General features: G+C 46.8%; 3 protein-coding genes across 3 annotated transcripts in view; 1 reads left to right on the forward strand and 2 right to left on the reverse strand.

Annotated features, from left to right (window-relative positions):
- Positions 1–240: 240 nt before the first annotated feature.
- LOC149460773 (uncharacterized) lies at positions 241–1,749 on the reverse strand. The gene has a single exon (XM_089679289.1). The coding sequence runs from the start codon at positions 1,739–1,741 to the stop codon at positions 590–592; it is 1,152 nt and encodes a 383-aa protein (XP_089535415.1). The 5' UTR covers positions 1,742–1,749; the 3' UTR covers positions 241–589.
- Positions 1,750–3,181: 1,432 nt separating this feature from the next.
- LOC149460774 (uncharacterized) lies at positions 3,182–4,138 on the reverse strand. Its single transcript, XM_089679239.1, has 3 exons — positions 3,791–4,138; positions 3,527–3,704; positions 3,182–3,448 (listed from the first exon to the last, which is right to left on the reverse strand). Exons 2-3 carry the CDS (start codon positions 3,683–3,685, stop codon positions 3,182–3,184), a joined length of 426 nt encoding a protein of 141 aa, XP_089535365.1. The 5' UTR covers positions 3,686–3,704; positions 3,791–4,138.
- Positions 4,139–6,560: 2,422 nt separating this feature from the next.
- Positions 6,561–19,094, forward strand: part of LOC149460775 (uncharacterized) — an 83,697-nt gene continuing 71,163 nt past the window's right edge. The window contains exons 1-2 of the mRNA XM_089679240.1: positions 6,561–6,585; positions 11,052–12,295. Of these exons, the coding sequence (XP_089535366.1) occupies positions 6,561–6,585; positions 11,052–12,295 (1,269 nt within the window). The remainder of the gene's footprint in view (positions 6,586–11,051; positions 12,296–19,094) is intronic.

Raw genomic sequence — 19,094 nt, forward strand, 5'->3', positions numbered from 1 at the left:
AGACGCTGGCAGCTGATTCCAGTCTTCTTCCAGACTCTGCACTTTCTACTTCCCAGCAACCCCCCCCAGCTTCTTCCCAGGAGCAGCACAAGGTACAATTGGTAATATTTGTCTTTCATATACAGCCGGCCCTTTGAGGGCCCCCATATTGCTGGTGTGCCCGCAGTGACAGAGTCTGACAGCCCTGCACTAGATGGTCATAGGAAACCACTATATGAAATAAAATACAGACAACATCTGTCATGGCAGAGCAAATGCATTTTATATTTATTCCACTCATTTTATAAACATAGACCTCTAACAATTTGTGAAAGATTACATTGAAAAATGGCCAACCCGGTCCCACACTTCATCCATGTCTTTGGAGACCTCTGATCTCCTTATGAACTGTTTCTTCCATGATGAAGATCAGCCATGGAGTATATCTGAGGTGTATATCAGGGGGTGCTTCTTCCCCACATGAGAGCTGGGATGTCCAGCAACATTCATCTAGAAGACATTTCCCGCACTCAAGGCACTAATAAACCTCCAGGGTTGTCTGGGATCCCTGCTGTACAGGAAGACAGAACTTCAGTGAGGAACATTTCCCTCACTCAGGACAGGAAAGTGGCTTCTCTCCCGTGTGACATTTCTGATGTCTGTAAAGATGCGACTTCCGTGAAAAACATCTGCTGCACCCAGGACAAGAATACGGCTTCAACCCTGTGTGACATCCCTGATGTCTGGAAAGACCGGACTTCTGCGAAAAACATTTCCCGCACTCAGGACAGGAATACGGTTTCTCACGCGTGTGAGATCTCTGATGTATGTAAAGATAGGACTTCTGTGAAAAACATTTTCCGCACTCAGAACAGAAATATGGCTTCTCCCCTGTGTGAGATCTCTGATGGCTGTAAAGATTGGACTTCGCTGAAAAACATTTCCCGCACTCAGGACAGCAATGAGGCTTCTCCCCAGTGTGAGATCTCTGATGGGTAAGAAGATCTGATTTATGTAAAAAACATTTCCCGCACTCAGGACAGCAATGAGGCTTCTCCCCCGTGTGAGATCTCTGATGCATAAGAAGATCGGATTTATGTAAAAAACATTTCTCACACTCAGAACAGGAAAGGGGCTTCTCCACGGTGTGAGATCTCTGATGTCTGTGAAGAACAGACATCTGTGAAAAACATTTCCCGCACTCAGGACAGGCATACGGCTTCTCCCCTGTGTGAGATCTCTGGTGGCTGTAAAGATTGGACTTCACTGAAAAACATTTCCCGCACTCAGGACAGGCATACGGCTTCTCCCCTGTGTGAGATCTCTGATGTATGTAAAGATTGGACATCTGTGAAAAACATTTCCCGCACTCAGAACAGGAATACGGTTTCTCCCCTGTGTGAGATCTTTTATGCCTATTAAGACGGGATTTAGAATGGAAACCCTTCCCACACTCAGTACAGGAGAAGCTCTTCTCTGTTGGAAGGCTGGCCCGGTCCCGCACACTCTGAGGTTTCTCAGGATATGAGGAATCCGATGGTCCATCTACACTGGGTGGTGCTGGATGGACATTGGAGGGAGTTGGGTTTTCTCCTGGACAATACTGTGTGATGTCCTCATCTTCTACTTTCCAGTCTGGAGACAAAGTGAGACAATCCTCAGAGGTTTTCCTCATCTCCCGGCCATGGACTAAAATACAAAGACAAAGAGGATTACTAGACAGGAGCTGATTGGTTCCCCCAAACCAGGACTCCGCCCACATCAGGCAGCTTGGTCTCTAAGGAGCTTACAATTCCACCCTCAAGGGAACTAGGAAATGGAACCTCTGATCTCCTACCTGGTCATTTCTTTATTCATGGACCTTAGTCAGAGAGTGAGGAAACAACCAGAACTGTCTTTTATAGGAGGGACAGCGATGAGGGGATTATAGGACGAGGGTCCCCACCCCCTCTATCACTCATCGCCATCTTCCCAACACAAGAAGTACTGCACTTCCTTATTTAGTCCATGATTTAGTCATGAAGAACAGGGGGGCTGAGCCCCACCAGAGGTCAGAGAGTGAGGATGGGGGGAGAACAACCAAGATGAAGACTGGACTGATCCTGAAGACCACCATCATTGGGGTATTGACTCCTCCCTCATTATCACTTTCTGTTTAAGGGTCCAAAGTTTTAGGATGTTATCACATTATTATCACCATGTAAAAGTCTGTGCTCCAATCACATCATCCGATATAAAATGTCCAGCTGGTAGGAAATGGGGGGAACAAAAGAGAATCCATATTATGTGTATATATAGCAGTGGGGGGAGGGGGGAGAGCAGAATTTAGGACTATGTAATGTACAACATAGAGTATATAGTGCAGGGGTCAGGAGTATGTAATGTACAACATAGAGTATATAGTGCAGGGGTCAGGAGTATGTAAAGTACAACATAGAGTATATAGTGCAGGGGTCAGGAGTATGTAATGTACAATATAAATTATACAGTGTAAGGGTCAGGACTCATAATATTGGTATTCAGTAATCAGTGGAACATTAAATGTTTACTGTAGACAAGTTGCAGAGATACCACACCGCTGCCTCCCATCTCCTGAGACTGCACTCAGTGACTTGGGTCTGAGACTATACAGACATATCCCTCCACCCGGCACAGCCAGCAGACAACAGAGTAACCCTGGGAGAAATGATTGGTCAGTGATTTTACTAGACCTGCTGACATGTGGCAAAAGACCCAATACACATGTCCCAGGTCAACCAACACCTATGTTGAACATGAACATTTTTCTGCCAGCTGAACCCCAGAACCTCCATAAATCCAGTCTAGATACATAAATTGTGTCTGCAGCACAGAGAAGGAAGATTATCCGAGAGAAATCCAGGAATACAGGACGGGGAACACAGCTCAGGAAAGTGACCAGGGGATTACAGGCTGATATCACCCAGTCCCCGCCCTACTCTGGACCAATCAGTGAGCAGTATGGGTGGAGGAATGGATTTAGTGTTCATGACCCACCTGTGCTGATCTCTGTAGGAGTGTCCTCCTCTATAAATGTCCCCGTTATTCCATCCTCCTCCATAGACTGCTGATCATCCCTCACATACGCCTCTTCTTCTTCTGCTTTCACCTCAAATTCTATATCGATTGGATCTCCACTCTAAATCAAGGAAATGAAAGAGAATATCATCTGTAAAATAGAAGCTCACATAAACAATCCACACATCATCTTTAAAAGTCCATGTTCTAGATGCTCCGTCCCACCAACCTTGTAATGATGAGGGATGGTGTGACCTTCCTGTGTGGAATCCCGGGAATACAGAGGACGGGGACATCTCTCTGGGGGGTTCCTGGTATTAGGTGGCTCCATCATATCCTTGTGTCCTTCTGAAAACTCCTCCATCACTCCATACTCCTCATCCTCCTCTTTATACTCTTCTTTAACAACAACATTATCCCCGAGGATTCCACTCTGACAAAAATAAATAAATTATTGTAACAAACAAGCCTGTTAATAAAGCAGAACTTCCAATAATTATCAATCATCTACCTGATGATGGTGAGGGATGGTGTGACCTTCCTGTGTGGAATCCCAGGAATACAGAGGACGGGGACATCTCTCTGGTGGGTTCCTGTAGCTGGATGACTCCACCATGGTGTCCTGGTACAGATCTTTGTGTTTTTCTGGACCCTCTGACTCATCTGACATCCTGACACCTTATAGGAACCTGACACACACAATGATACAGTCACCATCCAGACACATCCCTTGTCTGTTACTGGAGAATGTCCCAGAATTCCCGGCACCGCTCACCTCTCCTGTCAGCAGCTCAGTGATCTCTCTGGTGACTTCTAGAATCTTCTTCTTCTTTCTCTCTTCTATCAGGGAGGGAGGTGGAGGCAATGTGATGTCATATGATCTCCAGACTTCACAGGAGGAAAACTCTACATCTGAACACAAATAGTCACATCAAATGATATTCCCAGAATCCTCCTCACCTCTCCATTCAGGTCTCCATTTTATTAAAGCCCCACTTCAGGCTGAGGTATAATTTCCCCCCACAGGACCCCCACACTACACAGGTTAAAATTTGTAAGCAATTCTGACGTCATTACATACAACATACATGACAAATAGTTCAACTTTGCTACAGATGATGCCAAGGACCCCTCACATTCTAAGAGCTATGAGGTCAGTGTGATGTCATAGAATTCTCTGACTCTGGATGGAGGGACATTGGGAGGAGCTGTGAGGTCAGTGTGATGTCATAGGATTCTCTGACTCTGGATGGAGGGACATTGGGAGGAGGAGCTGTGAGGTCAGTGTGATGTCATAGGATTCTCTGACTCTGGATGGAGGGACATTGGGGAGGAGGAGCTGTGAGGTCAGTGTGATGTCATAGATTATCTGGGTCTTGATGGCGGGGCATTGGGAGCAGGAGCTGTGAGGTAAGTGTGATGTCATAGAATTGTCTGACTCTGGATGGAGGGAAATGAGGAGGAGGAGCCGTGAAGTCAGTGTGTTGTTATAGGACATATAGACTCTGGATGGAGGGACATTGAAAAGAGGGCCTGTGAGGTCAATGTGATGTCATAGGATTCTCTGACTCTGGATGGAGGGACATTGGAAGGAGGAGCCATGAAGTCAGTGTGATTTCATAGGATTCTCTGACTCTGGATGGAGGGAAATGGGGAGGAGGAGCCATGAGGTCAGTGTGATGTCATAGGATTCTCTGACTCTGGATGGAGGGACATTGGGAGGAGGAGCTATGAGGTCAGTGTGATGTCATAGGACATATAGACTTTGGATGGGGAGATTTGAGGGGTCCTCTATATGAGGCTCCCATGCAAACCAAATCCTAGTTCCTGGGTGCGCCCTACCTCTCCTAAACTGAAGAGTGACCTTTGACCTTTACCATCCAGAAATCTGTCCGGAATCTGTGGAAGTAAGCTGTCATGTGATCAGGTGACATGCGGAGGAACGGAGTGTAAATAGTAGACAATTGTCTCCAGAGCCCCTAATGGTGGGGATGGATTTGGTGGCGTGCTGGTGCCAAGTTTCCTCCCCCCAGGGTCACTGCAGGTGTGGAGAAAAGCTGTGTAAGAGGATATGGAGGAGAGATGAGGAGGAGATCCAGGAATCAGGAGAAAGGTCAGGGCAAGCAACAGACGAGCGCATCCAAGAGACCAAGCCGGGGTCACTACACAGAAAATCAATCCAAGGAAACAACAGGCAGGACGAGGAATAGCAAGAAGGAGCTGAGAGACAAATGAGAATATTGCTCAGCCAATGGGAGATGATCTCAGCATGACTTCCATCATGAAGGAGATGAGGGGGAGGGGAGGAAGTCACTGAAGGTGACCATAGATCCATGGAAATTCAGCTGGTTCAGCAGGGATCGCTCACATTTCCATCCATGTGTGGCCACTGCCGGATAAAAGCCACTCCCCCAGCGGCTGCAGCCAATAGCTTCAGTGCTGATCCGTGTATTCTGAGAGCGGAGGAGTCCATCCATCATTTTCTTTTTCCCTTCTAATATGCCTTTTATTAGATATATGTTATTATATGTATACATACACACTCATATACTTTTTAACCCCAAAGCATTAAAGCTTTTCTCTCGTGTGTTTTTATATCTGTATTAATTCCTGTACAATGCAGGAAAACATGGAGGTTCTTAGGACCCCGGAACTACTTGCCTCCCCCATTCCCTTCACGCTATAAAATTGTCAGTGTTCTATTGGGGCTCAGGTCTGAAGAAAGAGCCTACTAAGCATGCTCCAAAATGCGTTAGAACCCCCTTCACCTACATCCGACTCTGCTCTCCAAGCCTCATTTTGATACACATCCTAGTTCATACTTCCTGATCCTATAGACTGAGCAACTGCTGGACAGTTGGAAGTCTCACCTGGATCCTATTACATCACACCATGAGTCTTTTTTTTTTTTTTTTATTTATCTTGTAAGTGCAATTCATCTATTGTTCACTAATAAATTGTCTATACTGCACTCAGAGGAGCCTTCCTCCCTTTTACATGTTTACTGCATTAGAGCCTTGCTTCCACTCTAAGAAGAGCTGCCTCAGTGTTACTGCTCCCATCCATCCATCCATCCCTGATATCCCTCTGGCACCTTTAACCTACAGCTACAAAGGTTGGGCTCTAACAAGCACGGCCTATATAATATACATTATCAGAAGAGGAAAGTGTTGAGGGAGGTTTAGTATAAGGTATGCTAAGTGGGATGGATGTCTGTGCAGTGGAGATGCCCCTATAAATTGCGTCAATCTTGTTGTTGAAATGATTTGCAATCTCGTGAGCAGTGAATGAGGTACTGGGTGGAGGTGGAGAAAGTAGAGAGTTAAAAGAGACGACAAGGACTGGATGAGAAGGTATTGATGAGAGAGATAAAGTAGGCTTGTCTGGCAGCATGGACGGAGGAATTTTATGTGAAGAAAGCAGATTTATATGGGTTGAATGCTTGCTGGGATTTGGTTTTCCGCCACAATCGCTCCAGCACATGGCTATGTCGTTTAAGATGTCCGGTGTGGTCAGTCTGCCAAGGTTGTAATGGTTGGGGCCTGATGCTTTGTATTGTTAGACGAGCAAGTGAGTCTAATGTGGATGACAGTGAACTGTTGTAGACAGCAGTGGCCAGGTCAGGGCAGGACAGGGGAGAGATTCTGTCATAGAGTTGGTCAGTTGCAGAGTGGAAAGGAGCCGGGTTCAAGTTGTGAAGGTTTCTGCGGGTAATTGTTTGCTGCTTGGAGGGATAGGTGTTTGAAGACGAGGAGACTGTGAAGGTGATGAGATTGTAATCAGAGAGAGGAAAGGGGGTGTTTGTGAGGTTGTAGGGAGTGCAAAGATGGGAGAAAACAAGGTCTAATGTATTCCCATCAGAGTGAGTGGAGGACGGTATACATTGTGATAGGGCAAAGATCAACTCATCCCCCTGAAGGGATTCATATACATATTACCTCCTCCGCCACCAGATCCAACAATGTCTCATCTGCTTCCTAATTCATGGAATGTCCTGTCTGTACCTGACATCACTTCCTGTCTGTACCTGACATCACTTCCTGTCTGTACCTGACATCACTTCCTGTCTGTACCTGACATCACTTCCTGTCTGTACCTGACATCACTTCCTGTCTGTACCTGACATCACTTCCTGTCTTCTATAGAGACTTCCTGTCTGGGTAGAAGTGAGATCCCCACCTTGTGGAGCTCAGAGGAACTGCAGCCCCGAGAAGCGTCTGGTAGTGTGACCCCGGCCTTGTGCTGGGTGTGTATGGACTGTAGATCCTTATAGAGGGGTCACCTCCACTCCCACCAAGGGGGACAGAAATATATGACTGCTCGGGGGAGGGGTTTTGGCCCCTTTGATTTTGCAGTAACATTGATTGCAGATTTAGTCCTGTAGAACATCTGGTATATGGATACAAAGCCCCCCAGCTGGGAGTAAAGGTTGGAGAGTGATTGAAGTAGATGCAAAGTGTAAGCGGTGGACTTGCAGAGAACACTACACTATACTATCCATGCATTTGCACAGGATTTGAGATGATTTCCTATAGCAGCAAATCTGATGAGATGAATGAAGTGGGTGTAAAGTGGAAGCAGTGGATCTGCAGGGAGCAGCATCTTGAGCACAAAGCACTTTATGTTGTGGATGGATTTGCACACGGTTCAGTTTCCTTCATTTATTGATAAACCCCATAAGACCAATGAAGTGGGTGTAAAGTGGAAGCAGTGGATGTGCAGAGAATAGGATTTGGAGCCCCGAGCTCTTTATCTCTGAATGTCTCCACATATTTGTAGTGTATTTGTGATGATTTCTGTGCACACACAATAGGACAGCGCTGTGACACATAATGCTCTTCTAGATGACAGGGAATCCTTCCCTTTGTTACAGCAGCAGTCCGCTAGAAGGTTTTTGTAGGTTTGGAGTTGTTACACATAGCGCGGGTTTTATCCATTTATAGTGATGACATCATTGCCCAAATCTGGGGGTCACCAGCCATTTCCACCCTTTACTCCCAGCTGGGGGGCTTTGTATCCATATACCAGATGTTCTACAGGACTAAATCTGCAATCAATGTTACTGCAAAATCAAAGGGGCCAAAATCCCTCCCCCGAGCAGTCATATATTTCTGTCCCCCTTGGTGGGAGTGGAGGTGACCCCTCTATAAGGATCTACAGTCCATACACACCCAGCACAAGGCCGGGGTCACACTACCAGACGCTTCTCGGGGCTGCAGTTCCTCTGAGCTCCACAAGGTGCGGATCTCACTTCTACCCAGACAGGAAGTCTCTATGGAAGACAGACAGGAAGTGATGTCAGACAGGAAGTGATGTCAGGTACAGACAGGAAGTGATGTCAGGTACAGACAGGAAATTACATGAATAAGGAAGTAGAGAATCCACATTCCTGGATCTGGCAGCAGAGGAGGTAATACGTAGATTATCCCCTTCAGTGGTTTAGTTGATGATAATATATTTGCTCCCAAAGCTGGCCTACATGGTTCAGTTTTATCGTTCAGCCAGCGGGATGAGCATAAAAACTGAAGTGATTCCCCCATCCACACATTGGATGTGGATGGGGGAATCCTCCCCGCTGCACTCTTGTATTCTGACAATGGGGGGACTCCTCCGCTCTCAGAATACACAGATCAGTACTGAAGCTATTGGCTGCAGCCGCTGGGGGAGTGGCTTTTATCCGGCAGTGGCCACACATGGATGGAAATGTGAGCGATCCCTGCTGAACCAGCTGAATTTCCATGGATCTATGGTCACCTTCAGTGACTTCCTCCCCTCCCCCTCATCTCCTTCATGATGGAAGTCATGCTGAGATCATCTCCCATTGGCTGAGCAATATTCTCATTTGTCTCTCAGCTCCTTCTTGCTATTCCTCGTCCTGCCTGTTGTTTCCTTGGATTGATTTTCTGTGTAGTGACCCCGGCTTGGTCTCTTGGATGCGCTTGTCTGTTGCTTGCCCTGACCTTTCTCCTGATTCCTGGATCTCCTCCTCATCTCTCCTCCATATCCTCTTACACAGCTTTTCTCCACACCTGCAGTGACCCTGGGGGGGAGGAAACTTGGCACCAGCACGCCGCCAAATCCATCCCCACCATTAGGGGCTCTGGAGACAATTGTCTGCTATTTACACTCCGTTCCTCCGCACGTCACCTGATCACATGACAGCTTACTTCCACAGATTCCGGACAGATTTCTGGATGGTAAAGATCAAAGGTCACTCTTCAGTTTAGGAGAGGTAGGACGCACCCAGGAACAAGGATTTGGTTTATACGGGAGCCTCATATAGAGGACCCCTCAAATCTCCCCATCCAAATGTCCCTCCAGCCAGAGTCTATATGACATCACACTGACCTCACAGCTCCTCCTCTCAATGTCCCTCCATCCGGAGTCAGAGAATCCTATGACATCACACTGACCTCACAGCTCCTCCTCCCAATGTCCCTCCATCCGGCTATTTTTTCTGATGCTTTTAGGATGTGGGGGGTCCCTTGGTATCCTCACATGTAAAGTGGGACTGTTGGTCCTGCGTTGTATGTAATGACACCAGAATGCTGCAACAAGCCTATACCCTGCGTAGTGTGGGGGTCCTGTGGGGGGGAATTATACCTCAGCCTGAAGTGGGGCTTTAATAAAATGGAGACCTGAATGGAGAGGTGAGGAGGATTCTGGGAATATCATTTGATGTGACTATTTGTGTTCAGATGTAGAGTTTTCCTCCTGTGAAGTCTGGAGATCATATGACATCACATTGCCTCCACCTCCCTCCCTGATAGAAGAGAGAAAGAAGAAGAAGATTCTAGAAGTCACCAGAGAGATCACTGAGCTGCTGACAGGAGAGGTGAGCGGTGCCGGGAATTCTGGGACATTCTCCAGTAACAGACAAGGGATGTGTCTGGATGGTGACTGTATCATTGTGTGTGTCAGGTTCCTATAAGGTGTCAGGGTGTCACTGTCTATTTCTCCATGGAGGAGTGGGAGTATTTAGAAGGACACAAGGATCTCTACAAGGACGTCATGATGGACAATCAGCCGCCCCTCACATCACCGGGTAAGAGGAGACTTTATTGTAAAGGAGAGAGCAGTACGGAGGATCCACCTAGATCCCCCATCATCTGATAAACACATAGAAACAATGGATTCAGTCAGTGTGTGTGTTTCCTACAGATGGATCCAGTCATGGGAACCCACCAGAGAGATGTCCCCGTCCTCTGTATTCCCGGGATTCCACACAGGAAGGTCACACCATCCCTCACCATCATCAGGTAGATGAGGAACAATCACTGATAGTATCATTAGGATCTGTACATTATCTGCATTGTTACCATTGATGTCATTTTTATTATATATTCAGAGTGGAAACCTGAGAGATCCTAAAGTTGAGGTTAAAGAAGAGATAAAAGAGGAGGAGGATGAAGATGGGGTGATGGAGTCTCCAAAAGTACACAAAGATCTGTACCAGGACACCATGGTGGAGTCATCCAGCTACAGGAACCCACCAGAGAGATGTCCCCATCCTCTGTATTCCCGGGATTCCACACAGGAAGGTCACACCATCCCTCACTATTACAAGGTTGGTGGGATGGAGCATCTAGAACATGAACTTATAGAGACAATGTGTGGATTTTGTATGTGATGTCACAATATTAATGCTTATGTCTTACAGAAGATATTTTCTCACTTTCTTGGTTTAGGGTGAAGATCTGATAGCTATAAAAGTTGAGGTGAAAGCAGAAGAAGAAGAGGCGTATGTGAGGGATGATCAGCAGTCTATGGAGGAGGATGGAATAACGGGGACATTTATAGAGGAGGACACTCCTACAGAGATCAGCACAGGTGGGTCATGAACACTAAATCCATTCCTCCACCCATACTGCTCATTGATTGGTCCAGAGTAGGGCGGGGACTGGGTGATATCAGCCTGTAATCCCCTGGTCACTTTCCTGAGCTGTGTTCTCTGTCCTGCCTAATGTGGGCGGAGTCCTGGTTTGGGGGAACCAATAAGCTCCTGTCTAGTAATCCTCTTTGTCTTTGTATTTTAGTCCATGGCCGGGAGATGAGGAAAACCTCCGAGGATTGTCTCACTTTGTCTCCAGACTGGAAAGTAGAAGATGAGGACATCACACAGTATAGTCCAGGAGAAAACCCGGCTCCCTCCAATGTCCATCCGGCACCACCCAGTGTAGATGGACCATCAGATTCCTTGTATCCTGAGGAACCTCAGATTGTGCGGGACCGGGCCGGTCTTCCAACAGGGAAGAGCTTCTCCTGTACTCAGTGCGGGAAATGTTTCCGTTATAAATGCTATCTTAATAGGCATGAAAGATCTCACACGGGAGAGAAGCCGTATTCCTGTCCTGAGTGCGGGAAATGTTTTTCAATGAAGTCCCATCTTTCTACACATCAGAGATCTCACACGGGGGAAAAACCTTATTCTTGTTCTGATTGTGGGAAATGTTTTGTACAAAAATCAGATCTTGTCACACATTGGAGGTCTCACACAGGGGAAAAGCCATATTCCTGTGCTGAGTGTGGGAAATGTTTTTCAAACAAGTCCTCCCAATCCAGACATCAGAGATTACACACAGGTGAAAAGCTGTATTGCTGTACTGAGTGTGGGAAATGTTTTTTAAAAAAATCAGAAATTGTCATACATCAGAGATCTCACACGGGGGAAAAGCCATATTTATGTCCTGAGTGCGGGAAATGTTTTTCAAAGGACTCCAGCCTTTACAGACATCAGAGATCTCACACGGGGGAGAAGGTATACTACTGTTCTGAGTGTGGAAAATGTTTTTCAGATAAATCCAGTCTGAATTATCATCAGAAATCTCACACAGGTGAGAAGCCATATTCCTGTTCTGAGTGTGGGAAATGTTTTATTCAAAAATCAACTCTTGTCAAACATCAGCGATCTCACACGGGGGAAAAGCCATATTCCTGTCCTGAGTGTGCGAAATGTTTTTCAGATAAGTCCAGTCTTTACAAACATCAAAGATCTCACATGGGGGAGAAGCCGTATTTCTGTCCTGAGTGCGGGAAAGTTTTTGTTCAAAAATCAGATCTTGTCATACATCAGGGGTCTCACATGGGCAAAACGCCATATTCCTGTCCTCAGTGCAGGAAATGTTTTGTACAAAGATCAGATCTTATCAAACATCAAAGAACTCACACAGGGGAAAAGCCGTATTCCTGTCCTGAGTGCGGGAAATGTTTTTCAGTGAAGTCCAATCTTTACAGACATCAGAGATGTCACACGGGGGAGAAGCCACTTTCCTGTCCTGAGTGAGGGAAATGTCCCTCACTGAAGTCCTGTCTTCTTGTACATCAGGGGTCCCACACAACCCTGGAGGTGTATTAGTGCCTTGAGTGCAGGAAATGTCTTCTAGATGAATGTTGCTGGACATCCCAGCTCTCATGTGGGGAAGAAGCACACCCTGATATACACCTCAGATATACTCCATGGCTGATCCTCATCATGGAAGAAACAGTTCATAAGGAGATGAGAGGTCACCAAAGACACGGATGAAGTGTGGGACCGGGTTGGTCATTGATGGCAGGAGAAGAATAACAATGGAGTCCTGCCTTGTGATTGGCTGAGTACATTTTGTGGTGGAAGCTTTTGTAACTGTTTAGAGGTCTATTAAGAAAAGTAGTTGAATGAATGTGAGCGGCATTCTCCCAGCTGTGATGAATATTGGATGTATTTTATCTCTCACACTGATTCCCTTGGCTCCATCTAGTGGTCATAATACGGTATTGAAATATTTTTACTGATTGAGTTATTTTCAGGACACATACCCCATTTTGGTCTCTAGATGGAGCTGATGATTATAGGAAATCACTGTATTACATTAAATTACAGCCAGAATTTGTCATGGCTGGATGAATTATTGTCACATTTTTTATAAGTGGACCCCTTAGTTTCTCTCTTCAGGCACGGTCTCATACTGATCCCTGAGATCATACTCCTGCAGGTATGAGTACATCAGACATAGAACAACATAAGTCCAATAAACCAGCCATTGATTTAACCCCTTCCATACCGGGCACTTTTGCCCCTTCCTGCCCAGGCCAGTTTTCACGTTTCAGCTCTCTCTCACACTGAATGACAATTGCGCGGTCATACAACATTGTACCCAAACTAAAATGTTATAATTTTCTTCACACAACTAGAGCTTTCTTTTGGTGGTATTTAATCACCGCTGGGGTTTTTATTTTTTGCTTAATTAACAAAAAAAGACCAAACATTTTGAAAAAAAAACACGTTTTTCTTTGTTTCTGTTATAAAAGTTTACAAATAAATAATTGTTCTTCATAAATTTAGGCCGAGATGTATTCTGCTACATGTCTTTGGTGAAAATAACCCAAATTAGGATGTATTATTTAGTTTGTAGGAAAGTTATAGAGTTCACAAACTATGGTATAGATCTGAATATTGATCAATCCTGAAGTACTGACAGCCAATCTAATTTCTTGAGGTCCAAGAATGTCAGCACAGTAGAGATATCCCCCAAATGTCAGGACGGTACGGATATCCCCCAAATGTCAGGACAGTACAGATATCCCCCAAATGTCAGGACGGGACGGATATCCCCCAAATGTCAGGACGGGACGGATATCTCCCAAATGTCAGGACGGTACGGATATCCCCCAAATGTCAGGACGGTACGGATATCCCCCAAATGTCAGAACGGTACAGATATCCCCCAAATGTCAGGACGGTACAGATATCCCCCAAATGTAAGGACAGATATCCCCCAAATGTCAGGACGGTACAGATATCCCCAAATGTCAGAACGGTACAGATATCCCCAAATGTCAGAACGGTACGGATATCCCCCAAATGTCAGGACGGTACGGATATCCCCCAAATGTCAGAACGGTACGGATATCCCCCAAATGTCAGGACGGGACGGATATCCCCCAAATGTCAGGACGGTACAGATATCCCCCAAATGTCAGCACGGTACAGATATCCCCCAAATGTCAGGACGGTACAGATATCCCCCAAATGTCAGAACGGTACAGATATCCCCCAAATGTCAGGACGGTACAGATATCCCCCAAATGTCAGAATGGTACAGATATCCCCCAAATGTCAGGACGGTACAGATATCCCCCAAATGTCAGAACGGTACAGATATCCCCCAAATGACAGGACGGTACAGATATCCCCCAAATGTCAGGACGGGACGGATATCCCCCAAATGTCAGGACGGGACGGATATCCCCCAAATGTCAGGACGGTACGGATATCCCCCAAATGTCAGAACGGTACGGATATCCCCCAAATGTCAGGACAGATATCCCCCAAATGTCAGGACGGTACAGATATCCCCCAAATGTCAGAACGGTACAGATATTCCCCAAATGTCAGGACGGTACAGATATCCCCCAAATGTCAGGACGGTACAGATATCCCCCAAATGTCAGAACGGCAAGCATTTACCTGAATGACATCGATTCATTCAGGTTTTTTTTTTTTTTGTGCTTTGCTGTGATTTGGCCACGGCTAATCACATGACATGTGCATGTGACCCGCTGTGACCATTCACAGCTAGGCACTAGTATACAATGGATGGCATGAATGAAGCCATCCATTGTATACAACTGTCATATGACCTGCTGATTGGTCGCAGCAGGTCACATGGTAACGGGGGCCGGTACTCAGATCTGTCATCGGCCGTGTCTGAGGTACACGGCCGGTGACAGATCGCGCCGCAGCACGGCTCTGCAACCGCGCGAATTGCGCATGGGCGGGAGGACGCCAAATGGCGTGCACCCGGAAAGCTACAGCATTTTTGCGGCTGCCAAACAGCTATAGGCCGGGCGGCTAATGGTTAATATGGAAAATACCACATTTGGCCTTTAGATGGTATTTTAGCAATAATCTCCATCTAGTGGCACGTGGTATTTTTCATTTTAAATCAATGGAAATCATTCGACCAGCAAATATCCTAATAACATCCATCATTCCCCCAGTCACACAGAAGGAATGGACACGCACTCTTGCCGAATAAATTGTTATGCAATTTTTTTTATGAATGGACCCCTAAATGTCAAGAGATCCTTATTATTAATATTTTTATTGCATGTTACAAAAAGTAATTGTACATCAAACTTGGTACAAAGAAGAACACGAAGAAAAGATAATAAAAAAATAATCTCATCCATTGTGTTGATCATCATTGACCAGTAGGGTGATGAACAGAAGACATTGGCCTGCAATGTGCACTCATCTTACTTGGACAGCAGACATATTATAGTAATGTACAACCAAGACAGCCAACAAAGTGCTGAACGTAACAACATCTGTATATTCAACCGAGATATAAAGGAAGAGGTGACAAAAGGAGGTTCAGATCCATTCACACCACAAACCAATGCAGTCACCAGTCATTCCAATTGAGATCAGGTGAACTGCATTGGAGGTGGGGAAGGAGGAGACGGCAAACCATGTTCCGGATGGTCCCATACTTTATGGAACAGGTCCAGCTGGTCAGCTTGGGTTGGTGTAAGGTGTTCCATGCCTGGAACCAATGTTATAGTATACGGAAGCTGAGTGTGGGGTTAGAAAGCCAAGACTTAGAGAAAACTCATCTGACACCAATAAAATATGGTGGGCTAATTCCTTAGACCAGCGGTTCTCAACCTGGGGGTCGCGACCCCTTCGGGGGTCGAACGACCATTTCCCAGGGGTCGCCTAAGACCATCGGAAAACTCATATTTCCGATGGTCTTAGGAACCGAGACACCGCTGCTGTCTCCGGCGATGTGTGGGCGGGATGATATGCTGCCCCTGTCACCGCCTCCTCGCCGCTGATTGGCCACCGGAACTGTAGCTCAGGAGAGGCACACAGGCGGCCAATCACCGGCGAGAAGGTGGAGCTTGGAGAGGAGGAGCCGAGCGGCAGCGCGCGGAGATCGAAGAAGATCGAGGGAGCTGCAGGAACGAGTGAAGAGAGAGGCCAGAGAAGGAAGACAGCTGACAGGTAAGTGCAAATTTTGCTGCTGCAGCCAGGTATGCTGGCTGTAGATGGGAGAGGGAGAGAGCGAGCCCAGGCTGGAGCAGGAGTCAGCAAGGTAAGTATCATTGGTGTCAGTGGAAGGGATAGTGCCCCATCATTTATGTCACTAACACCAACGATGGGGCACTATTCCTCCCCCCACTGACACCAACGATGGGGCACTATTCCTCCCCTCACTGACACCAACGATGGGGCACTATTCCTCCCCCCACTGACACCAACGATGGGGCACTATTCCTCCCCCTACTGACACCAACGATGAGACAGTATTCCTCCCCTCACTGACACCAACGATGGGGCACTATTCCTCCCCCCACTGACACCAACGATGGGGCACTATTCCTCCCCCCACTGACACCAACGATGGGGCACTATTCCTCCCCCCACTGACACCAACGATGGGGCACTATTCCTCCCCCCACTGACACCAACGATGGGGCACTATTCCTCCCCCCACTGACACCAACGATGGGGCACTATTCCTCCCACTAACGCCAATGATGGGGCACTATTCCTCCCACTGACACCAACGATGGGGCACTATTCCTCCCCCCACTGACACCAACGATGGGGCACTATTCCTCCCCCCACTGACACCAACGATGGGGCACTATTCCTCCCCCCACTGACACCAACGATGGGGCACTATTCCTCCCCCCACTGACACCAACGATGGGGCACTATTCCTCCCCCCACTGACACCAACGATGGGGCACTATTCCTCCCACTAACGCCAATGATGGGGCACTATTCCTCCCACTGATACCAATGATGGGGCACTATTCCTCCCACTGATACCAATGATGGGGCACTATTCCTCCCACTGACACCAATGATGGGGCACTATTCCTCCCACTCATACCAATGATGGGGCACTATTCCTCCCACTCATACCAATGATGGGGCACTATTCCTCCCACTCATACCAATGATGGGGCACTATTCCTTCCACTGACACCAATGATGGGGCACTATTCCTCCCACTCATACCAATGATGGGGCACTATTCCTCCCACTCATACCAATGATGGGGCACTATTCCTTCCACTGACACCAATGATGGGGCACTATTCCTCCCACTCATACCAATGATGGGGCACTATTCCTCCCACTGATACTAATGATGGGGCACTATTCCTCCCACTCATACCAATGATGGGGCACTATTCCTTCCACTGACACCAATGATGGGGCACTATTCCTCCCACTGATACTAATGATGGGGCACTATTCCTTCCACTGACACCAATGATGGGGCACTATTCCTCCCACTGATACCAATGATGGGGCACTATTCCTCCCACTGATACCAATGATGGAGCACTATTCCCCCCACTGATACCAATGATGGGGCACTATTCCCCCCACTGACACCAATGATGGGACACTATTCCTCCCACTGACACCAATGATGGGACACTATTCCTCCCACTGACACCAATGATGGGACACTATTCCTCCCACTGACACCAATGATGGGACACTATTCCTCCCACTGACGCCAATGATGGGGCACTATTCCTCCCACTGACGCCAATGATTGGGCACTATTCCTCCCACTGACACCAATGATGGAGCACTATTCCTCCCACTGACACCAATGATGGGGCACTATTCCTCCCACTGACACCAATGATGGGGCACTATTCCTCCCACTGACACCAATGATGGGACACTATTCCTCCCACTGACACCAATGATGGGGCACTACTCCTCCCACTGATACCAACGATGGGACACTATTCATCCCACTGACATCAGTGATGGGGCGCTAGTCCTCCCACTGCAAAATTACAGTTATGAAGTAGCAACGAAAATAATTTTATGGTTGGGGGTCACCACAACATGAGGAACTGTATTAAAGGGTCGCGGCATTAGAAAGGTTGAGAACCACTGCCTTAGACTGTTTAAAGATTCCCAAAAAAAGGTAACCCCAATAGAAAATGAACGGGGTCATTAGGAAGAGACACATCAAGAACTCTCTCATGCAGAGATTTTAGGGCTGGAGGGTAGGACATTGCCATAGTATATGGAATAATGAGCCCTCGCCTTGACGGCACCTCCATAGCCTGGGGTAAGGTTCCAGGCATGGAGCACTTCAGGTGTTCCATACCAAACCTTCATCACTTTGTAGGTAGGTAGTTAGTTTGATATAATAAAGAGTACCCGTCTGTTATATAAACACCCAAATGCCTGAGTACACCAATGGTATGGATAAGCAGACTGAAGGGAAGGTCATACTGGGGATATGTAAGGGAAGTGCTTCCATCTTGGATATATTTATTTTGTAGCCCAATAGTTTGCTAAAGGCAGTTAATGTTTGGTGGAGCACTGGAAGGGAACTATGAGGTTCAGTCAAGGTCAAAAGGATGTCATCCATAAATAGTGATCATTTATATTCCCTGTGACACAAGGACGCCTCATGAGTGTCCACATTTGAATGTATAGCAGCTGCTGGGGGTTCTAGGCACAGAACAAGTAATAGGGGTGAGAGCGGACATCCCTGTCTGGTGCCATTGCTCATAGGATTGTAAGATCAAAAGAGCAGGGCCCTCGAACCCCTCGTGTTTTGTCTTGTTACTGTATTGTCTCATGTTCTGTCCCCCACTATAATGTACAGTGCTGAGCAAATCTTTTGGCGCTATATAAATAATGTATAATAATAGGAAAAAAAGTGGAAAAGAAAAATGTGGGGTGAGAGTATACCGGATGGCATTTAAAAAAGTGCCCATGAAGCCAACACAAGTCAAGGACACTAACATGTAGGGCCAACCTAACCTATCCAACTCCTTTTGGGCATCTCAGCTCCATAGCAGTGCAGGTGTCTGAGTTTTGTTGAGAATGCCATCCAGGTTTTCCATCCATCGGGTGTTGTCCCCTGCTTGTCTAGTTGGGATAATCTCAACCTGGTCTCTGGATAAGTCATGGAAGGAGCCGGGAAAGCCTGTTGGCTAGAATCTTTGTGAAAATGGTATAATCAGAAATAATCCATGTTATCGGCCGGTAATTATCTGGGGAGGTGAGATTTTACCGGGCTTTGGAAAGACTGTGATGT

The sequence above is a fragment of the Staurois parvus genome, unplaced genomic scaffold, assembly GCF_062004578.1.
Source record: "Staurois parvus isolate SC_StPar_1 unplaced genomic scaffold, SC_StPar_1.0 ptg000221l, whole genome shotgun sequence".
NCBI classification, from domain to species: Eukaryota; Metazoa; Chordata; class Amphibia; order Anura; family Ranidae; genus Staurois; species Staurois parvus.